This window comes from Triturus cristatus, chromosome 4_1 (assembly GCF_964204655.1).
Source record: "Triturus cristatus chromosome 4_1, aTriCri1.1, whole genome shotgun sequence".
In the NCBI taxonomy this organism is placed as follows: Eukaryota; Metazoa; Chordata; class Amphibia; order Caudata; family Salamandridae; genus Triturus; species Triturus cristatus.
The window spans coordinates 572,814,287-572,835,269 of NC_140585.1; the positions used below are offsets into that span (position 1 = coordinate 572,814,287).

Genomic DNA, 20,983 nt, shown 5'->3' on the forward strand with positions numbered 1-20,983 from the left:
GAGGATCCAGAACGCCTCAGCCAGACTCATCCTCGACATCCCACGTAACAGCCACATCTCCGGACATCTGAGAGACCTGCATTGGCTCCCCGTCAACAAAAGAATCACCTTCCGTCTCCTCACCCACGCACACAAAGCCCTTCACGATCAAGGCCCGAGCTACCTCAACAACCGAGTCAACTTCTACGCTCCCAAACGCCACCTCCGATCAGCCAGCCACGCCCTCGCCGCCGTCCCCCGCATCCGAAGAGCGACAACAGGAGGAAGGTCCTTCTCCTACCTGGCCGCCAAGACCTGGAACTCCCTCCCGACCGACCTGCGCTTGACCCAAGACCACCTCTCCTTCAGGAAGAAGCTCAAGACCTGGCTATTCGAGCAGTAACGGCACCCCACCCCCCAAAGCGCCTTGAGACCCTACGGGTAAGTAGTGCGCTCTATAAATGTCTTTGATTGATTGATTGATTGGGAATCTGGGGAGAACAGTCCCTGAACCGATAATCTTTACTCTTTTGCAACAGCGCCTTGATGGTGGAGAATCAAGATGTGGTTTGGCTGTGGTGCCGTGGAGAAATCCCAACTCAGAGGGACTGGGAATCTAATGTAGATTGGTGTATGCGTCATGAAAAATTGATGTACCAGGCACGTGGCTGCCCCTGGAAATACAAGAAGGTAGGGGGACCTTGGCAGCATGCTAAGAAAAACGTTCCAGGAGGGGGAAGCTGGGGATGGGAACCTGCTGGGCCCGGGAACAGAGGGCATTTGGAGTAGGCTTGGTACCACATAGTGGTGTGAGTTCATGTATACAATTTCTGCAGGGACTGGGCCAGTTCCTCGGTAAATAGAGTATGTTGTATTGTCTTTTCCATAGCTCAAGTTTCTTTTTTTCTTTTTTGATAAACATTTTTTATTAATGAAAATAAAGAAAAGCATAAAGCAGCAATAAAGCAGTAGATGGGTGCACAGTACACATGTGCATATTTCAGTACAGTTGGCATTCGAAAAACACAGTACAAGCCCTCCCATTTAATCATAGTGATAATGTCCGGTATGTCCACCAAGTAATTAACACATAAGAAATCAAATTTGCAAAACAGATACGTACGCCAGTTGGTATTTATTAAGCGAGCAGTCACCTTATTCGGTTCCAGACAAGAGCACATTATCCATACCAGAGATGTCGAATAGTGTATGTCGTTCACGTTGTGATTCAATAGTAGGAGAGAAGCATATGTTGCCTCTGTATCTATTCCACTTCCCTTCATTTGTGGTGCCATTTCTTAGGGCAACCCCTGTATTGGAAGACATCCTTCTCGGCGATAATTACCCAGTCCATGTCAACTGCCCAGTCGTGTAGGAACGGGGCCGCCCCCACCCCACATTTTTGTGTAATATTACATTTTGCGATGGCCCATCCCTCTGAAGTCGACGTTTTCTCTGTTTGTGTTAAATCAGTGGTGTCCCATATATTTAGGAGACAAAGTTGGGGGGAGGCCTTCAGAGTCTTACCACCTGTTCTCTCCATCCTACTTTGTAACCTTGCTCCAGTATTGTTGCACTTTTGAGCAGTCCCACAGGATATGAAAAGAGGTTCCTGGTTGGTGGCATTGCCGAAGGCACAGGGGTCAGTCCTCCTACCCATTTTGGCCAAGATCCCTGCGTCTAAGTATACACGATGGAGGATCTTCAATTGGATCAGGCGCAAACTCATTGGAATAGCCACTTCTCTGGGAGAAGCCAAAGCATCTCGCCAATCATCCTCATCTAGATCCCCAGGTCTGCCTCCCAGTGTTGTCGCAGGCGCAGCACAGGGTCCGGGCAATTATTTAACAGCTTTTTATATGTAAGGGATATGGCTTTTTTAGGCATGGGGTCAAGTATTAATCTGTCCTCCAGGGGAGAGGCATCAGGTAGAGGGGCATCCTTAGGTAAAGCGGCAGTGACTGCGTGGCTAATTTGTAAATATCGGAATGACTTGGTCTGTGCTAGTTGGTATTTAGTCTGCAGGTCTACAAAGGTGGCCAATTTTCCCCCATCCACATGTCCCCCACTGTCGAGATGCCTATCATGTCCCACCTGTCAATCCCAGGGCATTTGCTGAGTTGACCCAGCAGGTCTAGTTCCTAGAGTGGTGTGGCTTTTGTAAGCTTTTTATGCCAACCCCATTTCCTATTCACTCCATGCCAGACCTCCACTGTGCATGCAGTGGGTCCCGTGAGGTTAAGCTTGCGAGGGTTTGTGTAGAGTGCCCTATTGTATTTCCCCCATCCCAGGAGCCATTGGTCTGTACGGTAATTTGGGTCGTCGTATTCCCCGTGTACCCATTTGTTGATTGCAACCAGTTGGGACGCTTGATATTAAAGCCGCATGTCGGGTAGTGCAATACCCCCATCATACCACCCCATCGCCAATTTTTTCATGGCTATGCGCGGGGCTCGAACATCCCACAGTAGCCCTCGCACCACACTTTCAATACTGGCAAAATAAGTGTCAGGAATCGCATTAGGGGTGTTTTGCAATGCATAGAGGAAACGTGGCAGTGCTAACATTTTGAAAAGTGCTGCCCATCCCAGGAGAGTAAGGGGGAGGGATCACCAATGTTTAGCGTGAGATCAAAGTCGGGTCAGGGGTACGAGCAAGTTTGACTCATAGAATAAAGTCGGATCTGGTGTAATATATATGCCGAGATATTTGAAGCCCTGTGATGCCACTGGTATGTCACAGCCCCTAGCGTTGTGTGGCGGTGTACCCAGCAGCACTTAGAGTTGGGACTTAGTCCAATTAATAGCATACCCGAGTGGGCGCCAAAGATATGGACTATATGGAGGACCGGGCAGAGAGACGGTGAGGGTGAGGCTAAATATAAGAGTATGTTGTCCGCATATAAGGAGATACGGTCTTTGTGGTCCTCTGTCCACTTCAGACCCCTGATCTCCGGGTCTCCCCTGACCCAGACTGCCAATGGCTCTAGTACTAGGGCAAAGAGCAGGGGCGACAGAGGGCACCCACTGTCTAGTGCCCCTCCCCAATGGGAACGGCCTAGAGACCTGATTGTTAACTGTCACATGCGTGGTTAGTTAGGCATAGAGCAGTTGGATCCACTTTATAAAGTTTGGTCCAAATCCCATCCTTGTCAGCACTACGAAAAGAAAGTCCCACTCGATGGTATCGAACGCCATAGATGCGTCCAATGATAGCAAAGCTGCGTCCTCTCTGATCGTGTCACGTCTGCCCAGGACCCCGTGTAATTGCCTTAAGTTCAAGGCTGTATTCCTCCCTGGCATAAACCCGGATTGATCCGGGTGCACTAGCTCGGTAATACAGTTGGGCAACAGTTTTGCTAATATTTTCGCCTCAACCGTGAGGAGTGATATGGGACGATAGGCCCTACAATCATCTGGTGGTTTGGCATGTTTGTGGATGACCACAATGGAGGCAGTCCTAACATTAGCTGGTTGTGCCCCTATATCAAAGCTTTTAGTATACATTTGCAGCAAGTGGGGAGAGAGTTTGGAAGCCATCGGCATGAAGAATTCAATCGGGAGCCCATTAGAGTCCCATGGCTTTACCTGAGCGAACATCTTGAATTGCTTTCTGAATTTGGCCTCCTTAATTTCGACCTCTAGGGAGTCTCTGTCTTGTGTGGACAGACAGGCAACTTTAATAGTCGAAAGAAGGTCCGCAGCCATGGATGCCTGGGATGTCTCGAAGGACGTATATACCTTGGAGAAGTAGGAGGAGAACATATTGGTGATCTGCTGGGGACCAGTGATTGTGTCTCCATTGGCCCCACGCACTGAGTGAACCCACCTTGACAATTGTTCTTTTTTCTCCAACCAGGCCAGAAGTTTACCCGACCATGTTCATAAATCTTATGGCGTTTGGTGTTATACCTTGCTTTGGCCGATTGGCTGTTGGTAGTCAAGATGCACCATCGCTAGCAAGTGCTGAGCCTCTGGATCAGGGGTACGTGGCAGGGCTTTTTCCCTGGTCAGGATATCCTCCTCGAGGTCCGTTATGCTTTTGGTGAGTTCCCTTTTATGTCCAATCATCAGCAATAAGGCTCTGCCTTTCATAACAGCACCGAACGCTCCACACAACACATGGGCTGAGGTGACCAACCACACATTTTCCTTAAAATAGCAGTAAGCTTCTTTCAGTAGTGTTTCCTTAATGTGGAGTACCTTGAGCGCCCAGGGATTTATAGTGAGGGTAGTGCGGTGCTTGGGTAATCCGAGTGTGAGTGTCGTGAGGACACGGGAATGATCAGAGACTCCGCGCGCGAGGCACCTGGATTCAGTGAAAACATGTATATCTTGAGCGTCAGTGAACACGTGGTCAATGCGCGATTGACTGTTGTGAGCCCCAGAGTGAAATCTAAATTGCACAGCTGTAGGGTTAAGCCATCTTCAGATATCAACCAGGCCCATAGCGGACAGGAACGCTGCCAATTGAGATCCCCCGGGGGTCCCTAAGAGGTGGGAGGCAATACTTGGCGCCATCTACCACCAGATTAAAGTCCCCCAGCACCAATAGCCCCAAGGGTAAGTCAAGCAGGAGCACTCCGAGGTCTCACAGTGTGGGACTCTGCAGCCCAGGGGGGGATATACGCGGATACGACATTGAGAGTCTGTCCCTCCCAGGTGCCAGAGAGCGATACATATCTACCCTGTTCATCCGACTAAGCTCTGTGTATTATATACGGACATCCTTAGTGTAGGAGCACGCCGGCCCCACGAGAACCCGAAGTAAACCCTGAGTGAGTGACCAAACGATATCCCCATCTATTCAATGCACAGCACGAGTTGCCGATTAAATGTGTCTCTTGGAGAAGGACAATGTCTGGCACCTGCCGCTTCAGGTACTGGAGAACTATGCCCCTCTTGATTTTATCTCCCAAGCCATTAACAGTCCATGTGAGGAGTGTAAGAGCTAAATGAGGCCCATGTGTGTATAGGTAGGTGAGCAATGTAAAGCTGTGAAATAGAGGACATGCCTATGGCTGGACAGAGAGGGTAGTGGATGTAGGCAGGCATGCAATATGTCAGTAGCTCAAACCATGTACTCATAGAATTTGTAAGTGGACTAATGGACACCCCCCTACTTACTTCCTGTGCTCCCCATGGTGATGCGATAGGAACTTGAATGTGGACATACAGTACAATAGATAAGGAGAATTGCTGCACAAAATGACTTGACCCATCAAAGAAAAATGAAACAGACAGTTTCATCGCACAAAAACAAGAAATAAAACAGTTAAAACAAACCACCCCAACGCCCAACACCCACCCCCCACCCAGCCTCCCTGCATAATGGGCACAAAATCACCCACCACCCCCAACTTGCAGAGTGCCTGTCACCCACCCTCAACAGTATGGGGAACGTGATCCAACCCCACTCCCTGGGGCATCAATTCGTATGAGCATTTGCTTCCCCGACATTCGACCCACAATGTACGAATCAGACATATTAAGTGATATTCATCAAGAACTTTACCAGGGTCCCTCTTCTGTAGTTCCCTCAAAAGTCAACGATGCCATGGCCACAGGAAACAAATAGCAGCATAGAACTGGACCTGTATGATCAATAGTATGCTAGAGGTCATGCGGAAAGCGGTTAACACTAGGACAGCCTGAGTCTATCAGGTTTTTGCCCAAGAAGTCATTTGGACCAAAGAGCAGTCTCACGCACTTTCAGACCACCGACCTCTATCCTGTCAGTCCTTGCATTGCTGATTCACCACCTGGCGGGGACCCCTGCTGCTGGTTTGGCCTGCCAGTATTACCATTGTCACCCACGGGTTTATGGGGACGCTTGCCAACAGTTCGCCAGCCGTCGAGCCAGTCCCATGCATCCTCGGGTCTAGTGAAGAACCATATTTTCCCTTCAGATTCAACCTGTAGCTTAGAAGGGAACAGCATGGCGTATTTGATTTCTTGGTCCCGCATCGCATGCTTCACGTCCAGGAAACTACGATGCTGTTTCTGAACCCGCAGAGTGAAGTCTGGAAAGAAGGTGACTGTGCTATTGTCTATTGCCAGCAGCGGGGCCGCTCTCGCCGTCCGGAGTATGGCATCCCTGTCACGAAAGTTAAACACTCTTGCCAGAAGAGGTCGGGGAGGCGTTCCAGGTTTGGGCCTACTCCCGGGCACTCGGTGTGCCCGTTCAATCGAAAACATAGCGAGCGCGGCCAGGGAGCGACTGGGCATGCCCATGTCCTCCAGCGCCGCTGTACTGCTCTGGTCGCATTGGGCCTCACAAACGCCTCAGATCGAGGCAGTCCTCAGCTCAGCCAATGGGCTCCACCACAAGTGATTTTGGCCAGGGAAAAATGTTTTAATCCGGATTCATCGGGAGTGGCACGACGGAGCTAGGCTACTGTGCGGCCCTTTCCCTCGGCTGTTGGCCATGCCAACTCAAGTTTATTGTTGCGTATTCTACCCGCTTGTATGAAAATCAGTAAAGAGATTTCTTTTAACATGAAGCTCTAGGCATATCAGAACAAGGTAAGGGATGAGGAAATAAGGCATGGATAGGGGCAGTCTGGTAAGGGAGGTTCCCAAACTAAGAAGCAGGGAAAGACAGAAGGGAACCTTATAAACTATCAGGTGACGTACTGGGCATGGAACTCTTTTACTGATTGGGGAGTGGGGTAAAGGATTATACAGAAGAAAATCCCAGGCAGGCTTGGGTTTGGGAAGAGTGTGAGGAAACAAGTTCTTGGCGTTTTCCCCCCATGTTAACACATGCAAGTCTGCCCGTGGAAATACACTGACAGGAGCGAAGAAGGTTGAAAACTATATTATTTGGTTTTCCCTCATTTTCATAATTTAATAGCCTGGCTGAACACCAGGAATATGCTGCATTCAAACTTATAACAGTAGAATACCTACAGCTTTCTTACCTCCGATCATGTATCCTTTAAGGGCCCTTCGCCTGGCTTTTTAGGTCTGGTCTTGAAGACCCCTTTATTTGTCTCGGCAGAGTATTTTTATTCCCAAATATATCACATATAGCATACATACATTAGCGGGGTTTTGGTCAGGAAGCTCTTTCAACTGGTCTGTTAAATTATCATTATCATTTTTCTACCATCAACCATAGAATACAGCATGAAGCAATGTTTCATCCCCCTTTAACCATTTTGTGAATTGTCCCTTATGTAACATATTCTGATGTGTTTTTTCACATAGTGTATTTGAGAAGTGAGATCAACGTGTTACTTTTGCAACACAACTGAACATAAAAAGTGGACATTTTCGGATTTATAGGTTCTTTGATCTTTTACCAATAGTTTTTGGCATCTGGAGGGCATGAAAAAACCAGAGGTCTTACTTCTTTACTTTGGTAAATTGCACACACATTGAGCCTAACTTTGTTAGTTCATACAATGTTCAACAAAGAAGTAATATTGTTCAGATTGATGTTAGTGAAGTTATGAAGCTTGACACATGTAGGCATTTTTGGCTCTGTTACCTGGATTACATATCTGACATGAGCTGCAATTAAGTTGGTATGAACTGCAAGGGAAATCAAATCACAACAGGGAGTGGTCCTAAAGGGATTCCTACAGGAGCTTGAGGTTTTTGTTTGTTTTTGGCTTTTTGAATTACTCAGGCACGCGCCAGGGCGCTTTCATTTTGCAAACTGCACACATTGATGACTGAAGTGAATACCACAGCTGGACTGTGACTTTTCTTCTGCTTCATGTTATGGGATGTGATTAAAAGATGTTTTAGCGCAGAAGCTTATATGTTTAAGTCCACCACAAAATTATAATTTTTCTTAAAACTTTGCCCTAAAACAATAATATTGCAGAATAAATGTGTGGAAAACACGGAGGGGCGGTGCCCTATTTTACTTGTCCTTTCTGGCACAAAACATACCTCTTTGGAGTTGTCACTGACGTGATCCAGGCTTAAGGAGTACACGAGGTCTCTGCCGCCCACAAACAGGCGCTCTTGGTATTCATCCAGCAGCATCACACGGAGGTCCAGGGCCCCGGCTGGACGCTGGAAGACTGATGTGCGGTTCAGATCCCACAGCTCTGAAACACAACCCAACTCAGTTAACCACACAGTAAAGCAGCATAATTGGGCAGTCTCATGCCAAAACATTCTTTATTTTTTTTAACTAGGGTTCTTAACTTTATTGCAATAAACGATTATATCACTACGTTTGTTTGCAGATTATATTGAAGGATGCCTTGACCTGTGTAGGACGACATAAACAAACTATTTAACTACATTAAACCATTAGGAGTGCATGATTAAAGAATATTCCAGTTACAAAACAACTATTGCACTCAGCTGAAGATGCGTAAATACAGGCAGCAGGGGATGACGCACGGAGGACGAGGGACTATGGCACCTAGATCGCAGCACGTTGGACAAAGAGGAGCAAACAAAGCTAACAGTAGGTAATTGGGTTATCATAGACATAAAATAACAACAAAGAGTAGGTTTGGAATATTTAATAAATGGAAATATGTCTTCAGTGAGTGTAAAGTTCCTGAGCGTAAGATTTTGTAGATAGGAGAGATGATGTAGAGAACGAGTCAATGGTTGGATCCTTTGGACCATGGAGTGATGCAGAGAATTTCCCAGAATGTGTTAATGTCTAGCATTTGTCAGGGTGTGTAGATAGATGGATGGATGAATGTGTGAGTGAGTAGATGATTGGCTGACTGAATGCTTGAAGGCATGGGTGATGAAGGAATGTGCGATTAAGTAAAAAATGGATAACTGAGCGAGTGGATGTGTGGCTACAGAGATGAATGGATGGATGAAAAGGTGGATGAATGATTCAATAATCCACGCACTTAGTGATGGTATTGAACTATTGATGCACTCATCTGTTTTTCCACCATCATTGACTCACTGTCGAAAAACTTCCATTTATTGAAAAAGCCAAACAGATTGGTTTTATAGATGTCGTTTTCTGTTCTTGTCTCTTCTGTGGTATTTATCTGTTGTTTTATTGATCTGGATTCTTTTGGACCTACTTTGCATTACGTGACTGGGGCCTCTGAGCTTGAAAGTATGAAGAAGCGGTTTGTAGAGTAATAGGGATAAGGTGCTACTCTCTTCTGAAAAGGAACTTTTTTATACCTCGCAGGAGAGTACTTTGTTTCCTATCCATCCTGGTCATTTCCTGCTTTCCTCTTCCCAAAGCTGTCTTATACTCTGCGGGACATATGCACAAAACGCAAATTGCGTTTCGGTAACACGTTACTGAATCACAATTTGTGTGTGCGATTTGGTATTTGAAAAGGGCATGTTTAGAGAGTCCCTTCCAAATCTAGAATTGCTGTGGTATGTATGAATTTTTTGCAACCAAATAACGGTCACAAAATATTCATATTTTACCAACACCTCAAAGGAGTTGGTAACCATTCGCAAATGGGCAAGGATCCCCTACGGACCCCATCCCCTTTGTAAATTATTAAACAAATATTTTTTAAAAGCTGGCAGTAGTCCCATGGACCACTATCTATTCTTTAAAAATGAAACTTCAAAGTTTCATTTTCTTTTTTAAAAACTCATTCTGTTTTCCTTTAAGGAACACGGATTGCATTAAAAAAGAATGCTTTGTTAAAAGGCAATCATAGACATGGTGGTTTGCTGACCCCAGCAGGCCACCATCCCTGTGAGGTCTTTGATTTCTAATGGGTTGCAAATTGTGACCTACCTCATTAATATTCATGAGGTAGGTCAATTTGCAAACCCTTTAGGAATCGCTATTTGGGAAATCATTCTTATGTACATTAGGAATTGTGAAGGGTAGGGTGTCCCCTTCCTTTTTTTGTAAAATGTTGACAAATTAATTTTCTAGGAATAGGCAGTGCTCATGGGATCAGTGTTTACACCTAAAAAAAGTTTAAGAAACGTTTCATTTTATTAATGCATCCCATTTTTCATTGGGGGAAAAGGGACTGTATTTAAAAAATATATAACTACTTTATTTAAAAGCAATTATAGACATAGTGGTCTTCAGACGCCCGCAGACCACCACCCCTGTAATTTTAGTGAATCTCTGTGGGTCCTGAATTTGGGACCTACCTCATTAATATTTATGGGGTATGTTGAACTGCAGCCCACTATGTTTCGATATTTTGCGAACTGACCTGTTAGTGCATAAGTCAGTTCACAAAATACCAGTGCATTTGGTAAAGGTTAGTGAGGAAATTGCAACCACATTTACTAAATCTATTATGTGTATACAAGGCTTAAAAACCCTTACAAATGAATTCCTCTCTGCCACATATCATCACTGTCTCTAAAACAAGGATCCCCACCCCTTCCTTACAATCAACTTAATTAAAACGCCTGAAAATTCCTCACTTCTATAATCCACAAAACACTATCATAACTGTTACTCTTCCTTGGTGATATCATCATGAGAATAATTGCTTCCCAGCGCAAGGCTCACCTTGGCGAACATAACCTACTCCTGCCTTAAGAGTCTGTCTTCAGACAGAGTACCTCTACAGGCATGCATACTAGCCATGCTGTATTGCATAACAATTATGGTCAGGTTTCAGAGAACATCCCACCTGGTCAAAGCCTAGGTCCTTTTGTTTGCCCGTAGCTGGAAACTTATATTTAGGGTTTGCAAAACCGCATTGTAATTTTCCGTTCAGCACTTGACCAGACAGTTTGAGTCCTAAGTGCATTGTGCGCTATAAATGAGGCTTCCACTGTCATGACACTGTGGTGAGGGAACATGCCTTAAATAGTTACACACGAGCAGATTACAAATTAACTGAGAAGCAGACGTACTTTGCATAAGTAAAGAAATGTTATCAAAAAGAAACCTCTGGTTTCATATTCTCATGAAAAAGGTTGTCAGAAATAAAGCCCTGCAGTAATTGAAAAGGAGCAGGAGGACTTGAAAAACTGACTAGGAACACACAGTAAGATTATAGCATAGTGCATAAAGATTATGACGTACAGCTGGAAGCGATCTTAAACACCCTATACGTTATCAAGCCTCTGCCCTCAAGCTATCAGTTTAATGAGGTGAAATAAATACAAAATCTCTGAATGTACCAGAGGTTTTTTAGCTGGAGTTTTTTTGAAGTGTTTGTATGGATTACACAGTCTGCATGCAAAACAAATATATACATTTTATTTCAAGCAAGAACAGTCTAACCAATTAATTATTAATGCCTTCTTGAACTCGCACTATATGCCAACTAAGGGAAATATGTACAAAGAAATGGCGTAGCATGGAGCTGCGGCAAATTTTGGAGCGCTGCATCATTTAAAAAAATGCAGGGATGCGCCATATTTACAAGAATGTGGCACACCCCAATGTTTTTCCCTTATGTTAAAAATAGCTGCCTAACGCCCACACAAACACCCTTACTCCATAGTGCAATGGTGCCTGCTTTGCACAGATGATTGTTTATGTGTAGGAAGGTGTCCCTTCTTGCACATAAACAATCAATAACGGTGATTTGCTACTTCTACGTGTGCTGCACATTCTGCAGCAAATTTCCATTGTTTGATGATTGCTTTTTTTGAAGAAAGGGACTCCTTCCTGCACAAAAAACAATCATTAATGGCGTTTTGCTCTTTCAATGTGTGCTGCAGAAAAATTATTTCTCCTTGTTGCGCCAATCTCATGCCTGCTTTTGCATGGCGTTTGTTTTTGGTGCTGCCTCAGATATACACATCCTTGTAAATTTGAGAGTGCGTCAAAAAGCAATGTGGGTTGCGGAGGAATACCCACAACAACACCCATTGCATGCCCCCTTCATGCAGATACCTGCGTGAAAAGGGTAGCATATTTACAAAGCAGGGTTAAGCCATTGCAAAGTGGCTTAACGCCACTTTGTAAATATGGTGCAGGGCATTGCACCACCGGAACGTCAAAAAAAGTGATGGTCCGCTAGTGCAATCCACTTGTACATATGCCCCTAACTTAAGACAACAACAATTCCCCTATAACGCTCTGCACACCACGGGGATTATGTTGTCGTTTATCAGGCCGTGTTGCCGCTAAGTCACAAAATGTGGTAACCACGTATGACTCCACATCATGAGATGTGCATTCCAACTATTGGAGAGATTTTAAGAGATGAGTGAACGTATCTAAAGGGATGATTAGCAGAAATGAAAGTAGAATATTAAAAAAGGCAGAATTAAATGAAATCGGGTGGAGGAGAAAGGAAAGGTAGTGGGGTTCCATTTCACTGATTAACCCTAATACATGTTACATGACAGAGTCATGCACTCGTTTATTTACATGAACAAATATTTTTTACATAAAAAATGTTCTGCGTGTTGTATAATCATGCTTTCTTGAAGGTGGCTAACGTACTGAAGTAAATATAAATCGCAAACTTCCACTGAATTAGCCTGTATTGTGGAGTTAAAAAGAATGTCTGCTGCAATATTCGCACGTGGCTTTTAAATACCCACGTGGAAAACTGCTGTATTCTAAAGCGCTATTTTGGAGTCATTCAACTTATCAAGAGTAAGTAAACACAGAAACTATCATGAATTGATTTGGCTATAGAATAAATGTCTCCGCAGACTGCTGCGCAGTGTCGTAGCTAGACCTACTGCCACCCGGGGCGAACTGCAGTGCACGTAAGCCGGGGGGGGGGGATGGCCGACAGACAACTTGTTCGGGGGGGGGGGATCTGGCGACCGATGGACAAATTGTTCTCTGGGAGATGGTGACAGTCGACAGACACAACTAGCTCACCTCTTCCACCCCTAAAAACAGTGCAGTCTGGTGCAGAATGCCCCCCACACCCCACTAGCTATGCCACTGCTGTTGCGAAGTGTTTTGAGGCCATTTACTCATTTTAAGGCAAATACTTTCCAGATACAAAGAAATAGTGTCTCAAGCAAAATTATTGAGTGTGTGAATTGTGCATCAGCAGCAGAACACGCTTGGAAGCCAAGCGCCACTCAATCTAGTCTATGCATAAGACGTTGTTTTTCTTGATGAAGGAAAAAATTATTATGTGAGTATTGGTATTACAACGTCTACTTATGGAACGAAAGATGTCACTATCAGAGATAATGACTACATACACTCCTGATATTACAGACTGGTGCTGGTGCTTGCAGTGGGATTGGGAGTGCATTAGACGTTCTAGAAGCACCTTTTGGGATGAGCTATGGTTAAGTGCCTCATAGTGACTCTATGCAAAGTAATATGGAGTTTGAACTCTGCGTCCTACCTGTCATTGGCCAATTTTCACTCAAATCTAGCTCCCAAAGCAACATGGGAAGATGAAGACGTGTTTGCCAGCTTGTGAAGCTCACTCATAGACTGTATACATATGACCAAAGGACAGAAACATTAAGGGACTTGAAACTCTAGGTCGCCAAGAGGTCCAAGTAGGAAGCAAAGTTTAGTGTACATCACAACTTCATTGCATCAGTTTCCATCCTATAATGGAATGTTGCGTCCTTTAAACTTGATTGGGAGATATTTGACTTTTCAAACCCATTTCACCTGTACTTACGCCAGGAAACCTAGGACACAGGATTGATATACGTTTTTTCGAGTTCAGCTTTATTGTAAGAGTTGCTGTGAAAGGTTGGCTGTGTGGTAGTTCAGCTATTCCAGTTACATTTTCATTGGGTTAATATTGTTGAAGTAATTTACTTCCGCAACCTTAGCAGTGGGTACCAAGTTCTAACCTCGGGGGTCTTTTGCACTCATTTGTTTAATTACAGTCAAGCTATAGCTCTTCAGCGAATCTGAAAGCAGGATCAGAGTTTCTGTCAACCTTTGTTAAAGTCATGTCAGATTTGAAACCATCTATTTGTTTAATGTGTTTTGCCTCACTGGTGCTATTAATGTAAGAGCCCAATACACTACTATTAGAAAGACAATGAAGGGATTGCAGTGCATCATATTGAGACATAATTATACATATATATATATATATATATATATATATTTATGTAGACAATTTGTGAATTACAATTGGTACTTGCTAAAACAACTTTATTTTTTATATATATAACACTAGCATTCATTCTTAAAATATCAAAACACGTCCTACTTTTTTTAATTGTGCTCTTTTAAGATATTGTGAATTATTCATTAACTATGCAAAGTAATAAACCTACAATACGGGTGATCTAATTAAAAGTGGTTGCTGGCAAAAGGAATACCACCATGATGTTGGAAAAAACGTCAACATCAAACAGCATGCTCTAGACCAACAGCATCTCACGTGTGCCATTTGTGATTCAGAGCACAGATTGTTTTGGGTCTGCTCCACTATTTAGGCCAAGATTCATAAGGCTGCTGTTTGAACATTTTGTGCTACATAGTGGCAGACATATAGCTGGTGTCTCATTTGCTATATAATTCCACACAACAACCGCTAGCTGATTTATGCAAAGATCATGAGTGCCATTTGTTTATGGCATATTAGTCTTTACTCTTACAATTAGACACAAGTAAGTCCAGGGCATCACTGGAAAGAAGAACCCACCTTGACGCCTGCCCATTACATTCCCCATAGCAGGAATGTTTGCCCCATAATTAAGAACACAGGGAAAGGCATTGATGTACTTTCATATCCCAACACAAACCTATCACTAGGCTGCCTTTCATCATACTCAAAGAGCCCTGGCATAATTCACTGTTTCTTAAATGGTCTGTAAGATCCATGACGGTGAAGAAGATCATTAACGTCTGCCATGACTGTGGCAAAGGTCTGTCTCCAAGACTTCCCACAAGCGTACCTGCCCTGCAGCGTAAGAGATTTCAGTTCTCAGCAACCTGTCTAGTAACTTGTGCCCGGTGGCATGCAGTATTTATGCATTCTCTGCCAGCTATCTGTGGTTAACAAGGTATTCTCAAAAAAAGGCTCAATAGATTGATCTTTATACTTCATTTTTTTTTGTGCCGCAGTGACACAAATATAAAGTATATTACACTTTTTACAATTCATGAATTCATATGATCACTAAAAACACCCCAAATGACAAGTCCAATCTTACATTGCTTAGCCCCTTTAACAGAGTATAGGCTCCACTCTAACTGAAATAAGTTATACATATTTGCCCGCCAACGTTCAAAAAGAGGAGGTTCAGGTTGTAGCCACTCAGCCGCGGTACACATTCGAGCGACCGTCATAGCAATAAAAATAAAATGTTGATGTTTATACAAAGGAGTCCCCTTGTCAAGTACTGAACCAATTCCCAAAAGCATAATGGCGGGGGTGATAGACAGAGTAGTCTCCATTAACATAGACATAAACTTCTCAATCCCCGTAATATATGTTGATAGTTTGGCACAACTGAAAAAAACATGCAAACTATCCGCAGTATCCGCCACACACCGAAAACATTTGCCACCGTACCCTCCCCCCCCCATTTAGACATACGTGCAGGCGTATAATACAAATTAAAGCCAGTTTTGAAGAATTGCACTTTCAAATTCGCAGAAAGTAAAACTTCCTTAGATCTCATAATGGCGTCCTCTATACATACATTATCTACCCCCAGTATCGTAGACCTCTTAGTATTATATTTTCCTAAATCATCAGCTCTATAAGATAACAATATCCTATATAGCACCCCGATCTTCTCCTGACGCCTAACAGCTTCGACTACTATATTAGATACAGCTGATAGATTTTTCCGATTTATAAAATCTCTAATTTGAAGAAACTTGAAAAATTGAATTTTGACAAATTATATTGTCTAGCTAATTCTTCATAAAACATAAGGGGTCCACCAGAAACAAAAAAATCCCCTAATTGAGAGATACCTTTCTTCCTCCAGGTAAGTGCTACACTGTCCCAAAAAATTGGGGGAAGAATTTTTACAGCATCCGTAGGGGTGTATTGAGATAGTTTCTCTATTAAGCATAACTTGCAAATTCTCTTCCATACTTTAAAAGCAGATTCCAAGACTTTAAACCAAGTTCGCTTAAAGTAGCTGCCATCAATTTGTTTAAACAAACATTGTCGTGCCTCCGGCCCTAATAAAATCTGAAAAATTGAAGGGGCCTCTGCCCTATTAACAATATCCTCCCCCGTCAATAGAACACGCATCTTTAACAAAAAACATACATAAAAATATAAAGCAAAATCAGGAATGGCTAAACCACCACGTTCAACTGGTAACGTCATGAATCTAGTAGCACGTCTAGGTTTTCCAGGGGCCCAGAGAAATTTAGCGCATATAGATTGTAGATGTTGAAGTTGGGCCCCTGTCACTTCCAAGGGTATTGACCTAAATAGATATAAAACCTTCCGTAAAACATTCATTTTGATGATGTTGCATCTACCTATTAAAGTAAGTTGTAGACGAGCCCACTTATCTAATGATTCCTTAATATTACGTAACAGCGCAGTCCAGTTAGCATCAACAACTTCCAGCATCGATGAACTTATCTTAATACCCAGATATGTCACTTCTTTTAACACTCTGTCATCATTAAGTACAAGATTATCAGCACATAATATTTGAGTTTTTGTGACATTCAATAAGTAACCGGATACCTGACCAAAAAGTGCAGCTAACTGCTCAATCTCTTGAAGAGCAGAATATGGGTCAACCGAAGTCACTGCGATATCATCAGCGTAAACAAACACTGAGTATGGGATATTTTGTGCTACAAAGGGCTTGATCAACAGGCTATTACCTAGGTGCTCAATAAACGGGTTAATATATAAGGCAAAGAACAATGGTGAACATGCCTTGTGCCCCTAGTGATAACAACAGGATCCGAGAATAGACCCATTGAAGCGATCTTAGCGATCGGTGAGGTGTACAGTACCTGCAGGGCAGTCATAAACTTCTTACCAAAACCCATTCGACACATCAATACCCACAAGTACTCCCACTCCACACAATCGAATGCCTTCTCCGCATCCAATAAAATTAACCCAAGATCCTGTTTCTCTGTCTGAGCAACATCAAGCAATGTCAATACCTTATTTACATGAGTGACAGTCCCTCATGATGGTATAAAGCCATGCTGATTCTGTGAAATTAATGAATGAATAATCTTAGAAAGACGGGAAGCCAAAATCTTCGATTAGATTTTACCATCAGAATTTAATAAAGAAATCGGACGATAAGACCCCACCAATTCTGGGTCCTTGCCCTTTTTACTGAAAACCACTATGTTGGCTTCTGCCCAAGATTTAGGGGCATGTCCATCCTGAGCAGCCCTGATTGTGGTCAGCAAATCATTTTTTAATAAATCAAAAAAAAGCTTGTAAATCTCCACCGGGAGCTTGTCAGGTCCGGCAGCCTTCCCTGAAGCTAAACTGTTAACTGCGAGTTCTAGTTCTCCCATCGTAATTGGACATTCTAACTGCGCCGCCTCAGCAGGTTCTAAATGTGAGATAACCCCATCCAAACACCTACCGAAATCAATACACTTCTCTACCTGTTTCGTATAATGCTCCGTATAAAACTGATGAAAAATAGCTAGGATCCCTGCAGGTTCCTGGCAAGCTATTTCCGCTTTGTCCTTTAATGCCTTAATACAGCGTGCAGATTCTTTCATACGCTATTTTATTGCTAAGCACCTACCTACTGTTTCACCATACTTGTGATTGTGTTTTTTATACACCAAATATTTTCTGGCATTCTCTATATTCCAAATTCCCTGAATTTTTGCCCGGGATCTAGCAACATCATCTTCTAACTCCAATATATTGTTGCGTTGCAAAGTTATACCCCGAGTTAATTTACCCTCTGCATCTCTCAAAGCACAGTATAGTATTTGCATCTCTGATTTCCTCTTTCTTTGCTGATTAACGCTAAAGCTTAATACCTCCCCTCTAAAACATGCTTTAAACGTGTCCTAAACAATTGCGCTATGAGCGGAGTATCTATTGTTCTGAAAAAATTCATAAATCCAGCGAGACATGTGATCTTTAAAATCGTCATTTAAACATAATTTCCGATCAAATGAAAAAAATTTAGAAGGTGCATAACAACAAGCAGCAGCAATTTCTAATCCAATTGGTGAATGATCCGAGGATATCCTCGGACAAATTTTAATCGAGGCCCCTACCAAAGAGACACTTGGTGCAAAAAACAGAATGCAGTCGTACCATCTTATTATGGGGAAAAGAGTAAAATGTATAACCTGGGTCCAACGGATGTATTTTACCCCACACATCCACAATACCATGATGATTTACCAGATTATATAGGGCCTTAAATACCCGTGGTTTGCGGCCTTTATACCATCGGGGGGTATTCAGCAGCTCCTGATTAGTTAGATTAATATTGATATTCCCGCAAATTAACAGTGGGGTCCCCCAAGTTGCTAGCTTTATATTTAGCTCCTCCAAAATAGTTGCTTCATCTAGATTTGACCAATAAATGGTACAAACTGTATATTTACTATCCCCTAATCTACATTCGGCTATAGCCCATCTACCGAACTTATCTGCCAAGCTTCGTCCCGTGGCTTGTACATTAGATTTAGCCGAAATCGCCACCCCACGAATCATTGAAGCTTGCTGTGAGGACACAACCAACGAATAACCAAGTGTTTCTAGAATTGCCCGTTGACTCCAGGGTATATGTGTCTCTTGGAGACAAACCAAATCCGGCTAAATAGTTCGCAGTTCTGCAGCTAACCCATTCCTTTTGTTCCAATTATTAAGGCCAGAGACATTTAATGAACAAATCTTTATCCCCTCAAAGACCATAATAGCAGCCAAAAACAAAAAAGTAGCTAGTAGTGTATAACATGAACCCCATGGTAGCAGACATACATTCCCTTATGACATTTAACATAACAATACATTGTTCTATATTCTCTCTATTGGCTACTGTGGACATTTTACCCTTTTTACCCCACAAATGTGACCCCACCCTCTCCGCCCCATGAACCCCAAAGAATCCCACCCCCTACCCCCCAACCCCCGTGTAACAAGGCTTTAGGACCAATGGTCCTGTAGATGCAGGCTCCCGAGAGCCCCCTGCCATTACTCGTGAATCTTAATTCTTTAAAAAAAAAAAAAAAAAACCTCAATCATATTTAAGGAGAAGGGAGAAATCCCTATAGTATCTATCTACCAATAAGCGAGCGACAGAGAGGAGAAAGACACCTTCCTATATTGAATTCAAAAATTCCTTAGCAGACCCTTCACTAGTAAAAAAACGAGTATGATCCTTACTGATCACTTTTAACTTTGGAGGGTTCAGTAAGTATGCTTGGGCCGCTTTAGCCTGAAATTGTGCAATCAATTCCCGCAGCTGCCATCGAAGCTCTACTGTAGACCGGCAAAAATCCGGTCGTACAAAAAACTCATAATCTACCCCCGCTCTCTTTTTATCGGGTTGTGCCAAGTGAGACACTTCCTCTCGCGCAAAAAACCTATTAAATGAGATTAAGAAAGCTCTTGGTCTTTCATTAACTTGTCCAGCTCTAGGACGAATGGTAAAAGGAAAGAGGTGGGCACGTTCAATCTCTCTGTCCCAGTCCTACTTAGTCAACTCAGGGAATGCTGTTTTAAACAGTTCAACTATAAATCGACGCGGATCCTGCCCTTTCTTCCCTTCCGGAATCTGAAACATTCTCAGATTGTTCCTATGTGCCCGATTTTCCATCTCAGCCAGCTTCCATTGAGTATCATCCTTATCCGATTGAAAAGAGGTAGTGAGTTTCTTTAGTTGAGCAAGTTCGTCCTCTAAACTGGAAATTTGAGCTTCTGGCTCATTAAATCTTGCGACAAAATCAGCATGAGATTTCGTCATTCGTCGAACTGAATTCTGTAATTTCCGACCTATATTTTGAAGTCTCTGGCTTTCTTCTCGTGTTTCAACGCGCTGAGATATAATCGATTGGTAAATTAATGAGAGGGAAATATCTTCTCCAAGATTAGGTACATTTTGTGCATTATCAACCAATAACGGTACCCCCTTACTGGCTCTCAATTCTAATTTCTTCCGAACAGTGTGGGGACTACCTTCTATAAGATCCCCAGATTCCTACAAAAACAAGCTACTGTGATCACTACCGTCAGCAGCACTCATCTGGACAGTATACTGATTTACCAGGTCCTCACAAGAAGACGTTGAATGATCTGATAAGGAATAAAAATCCCCAGACTCCACATCAGGTGCCAGCGTTTGGACCATAGTTTTTAGGCTAGTTGGAGTACTCAGGTGTAGGTCCCCCCTTACAGCCCCCAGGTCTTTATGAATAGGGCTTCCGGAATTATCGATATTGCCATTGCCATTGCTAACTTCAAGATTAACCTCACGAACAAGCGGGGTATCTACTAAAATCCTGGGCTGTAAATCCATGGCAAAATTTTGCACCTCTGCCCCAGATTCTATAACAGAAGTCACATCCATTACCATAACCTTATCCAGCATATCTACTATGTCCTCAAGATTAGACTGATCAGCAGTGTTCTGATCTGCTGTGTCATGACTTCCTTCCGTAAGAGGGGCAGGTTGTTTCCCCTTACGCTTGTCTTTAACAGCTGAGAAGATCGCCAGAATCTTTTTCTTCTCCCCCTTCATCTTAGAGACGACAACTGCATTAGCACTAACTGTTTTTACCGGTTTTCCCATTTTTTCACATACTGCAGCAGCGCCGTCCCTCTCCTCTGTTGCCGGTACAGCCATAGTATCCACATTCGTATATTCATTGTGCTCATTTTCATTATCCAGAGCACGAGGTCTGCCTCGCGTTCCTTTCGGGGGCCCAGGTTCACACCAGAACGTGGGCTTCTATTGGAAATCTCAAGGGCATATTAGCAAGCCCTTTATTGCCGCTTTTAGCGGCAGTTTCCTGCCGCTAAAGCGGCGATAATGTTAAAGCCGTCCTTGATAATATGCCCCTCATTCTTGAAGGAGCAGGGCTAATCACTAACCAAAGCATGTAGGACTCATCCCCATACCTTGAAGAACTGCCTTGGGCAACTGAAGCAGGTCTCTCTAGTCCTTTCAGCAGAGTGGTAGATGTGTAGTAAATTAAATGGCCCCTGAGAAGTAATTGGTGAATAGATTAAATC

The 20,983-nt window shown here is 43.2% G+C and overlaps 1 protein-coding gene across 1 annotated transcript in view; it reads right to left on the reverse strand.

Annotated features, from left to right (window-relative positions):
• SEMA3E (semaphorin 3E) overlaps positions 1-20,983 on the reverse strand; it is a 612,412-nt gene that overhangs the window by 369,734 nt on the left and 221,695 nt on the right. The window contains exon 2 of the mRNA XM_085652902.1: positions 7,884-8,044. Coding sequence (XP_085509028.1) covers positions 7,884-8,044 — 161 coding nt within the window. The remainder of the gene's footprint in view (positions 1-7,883; positions 8,045-20,983) is intronic.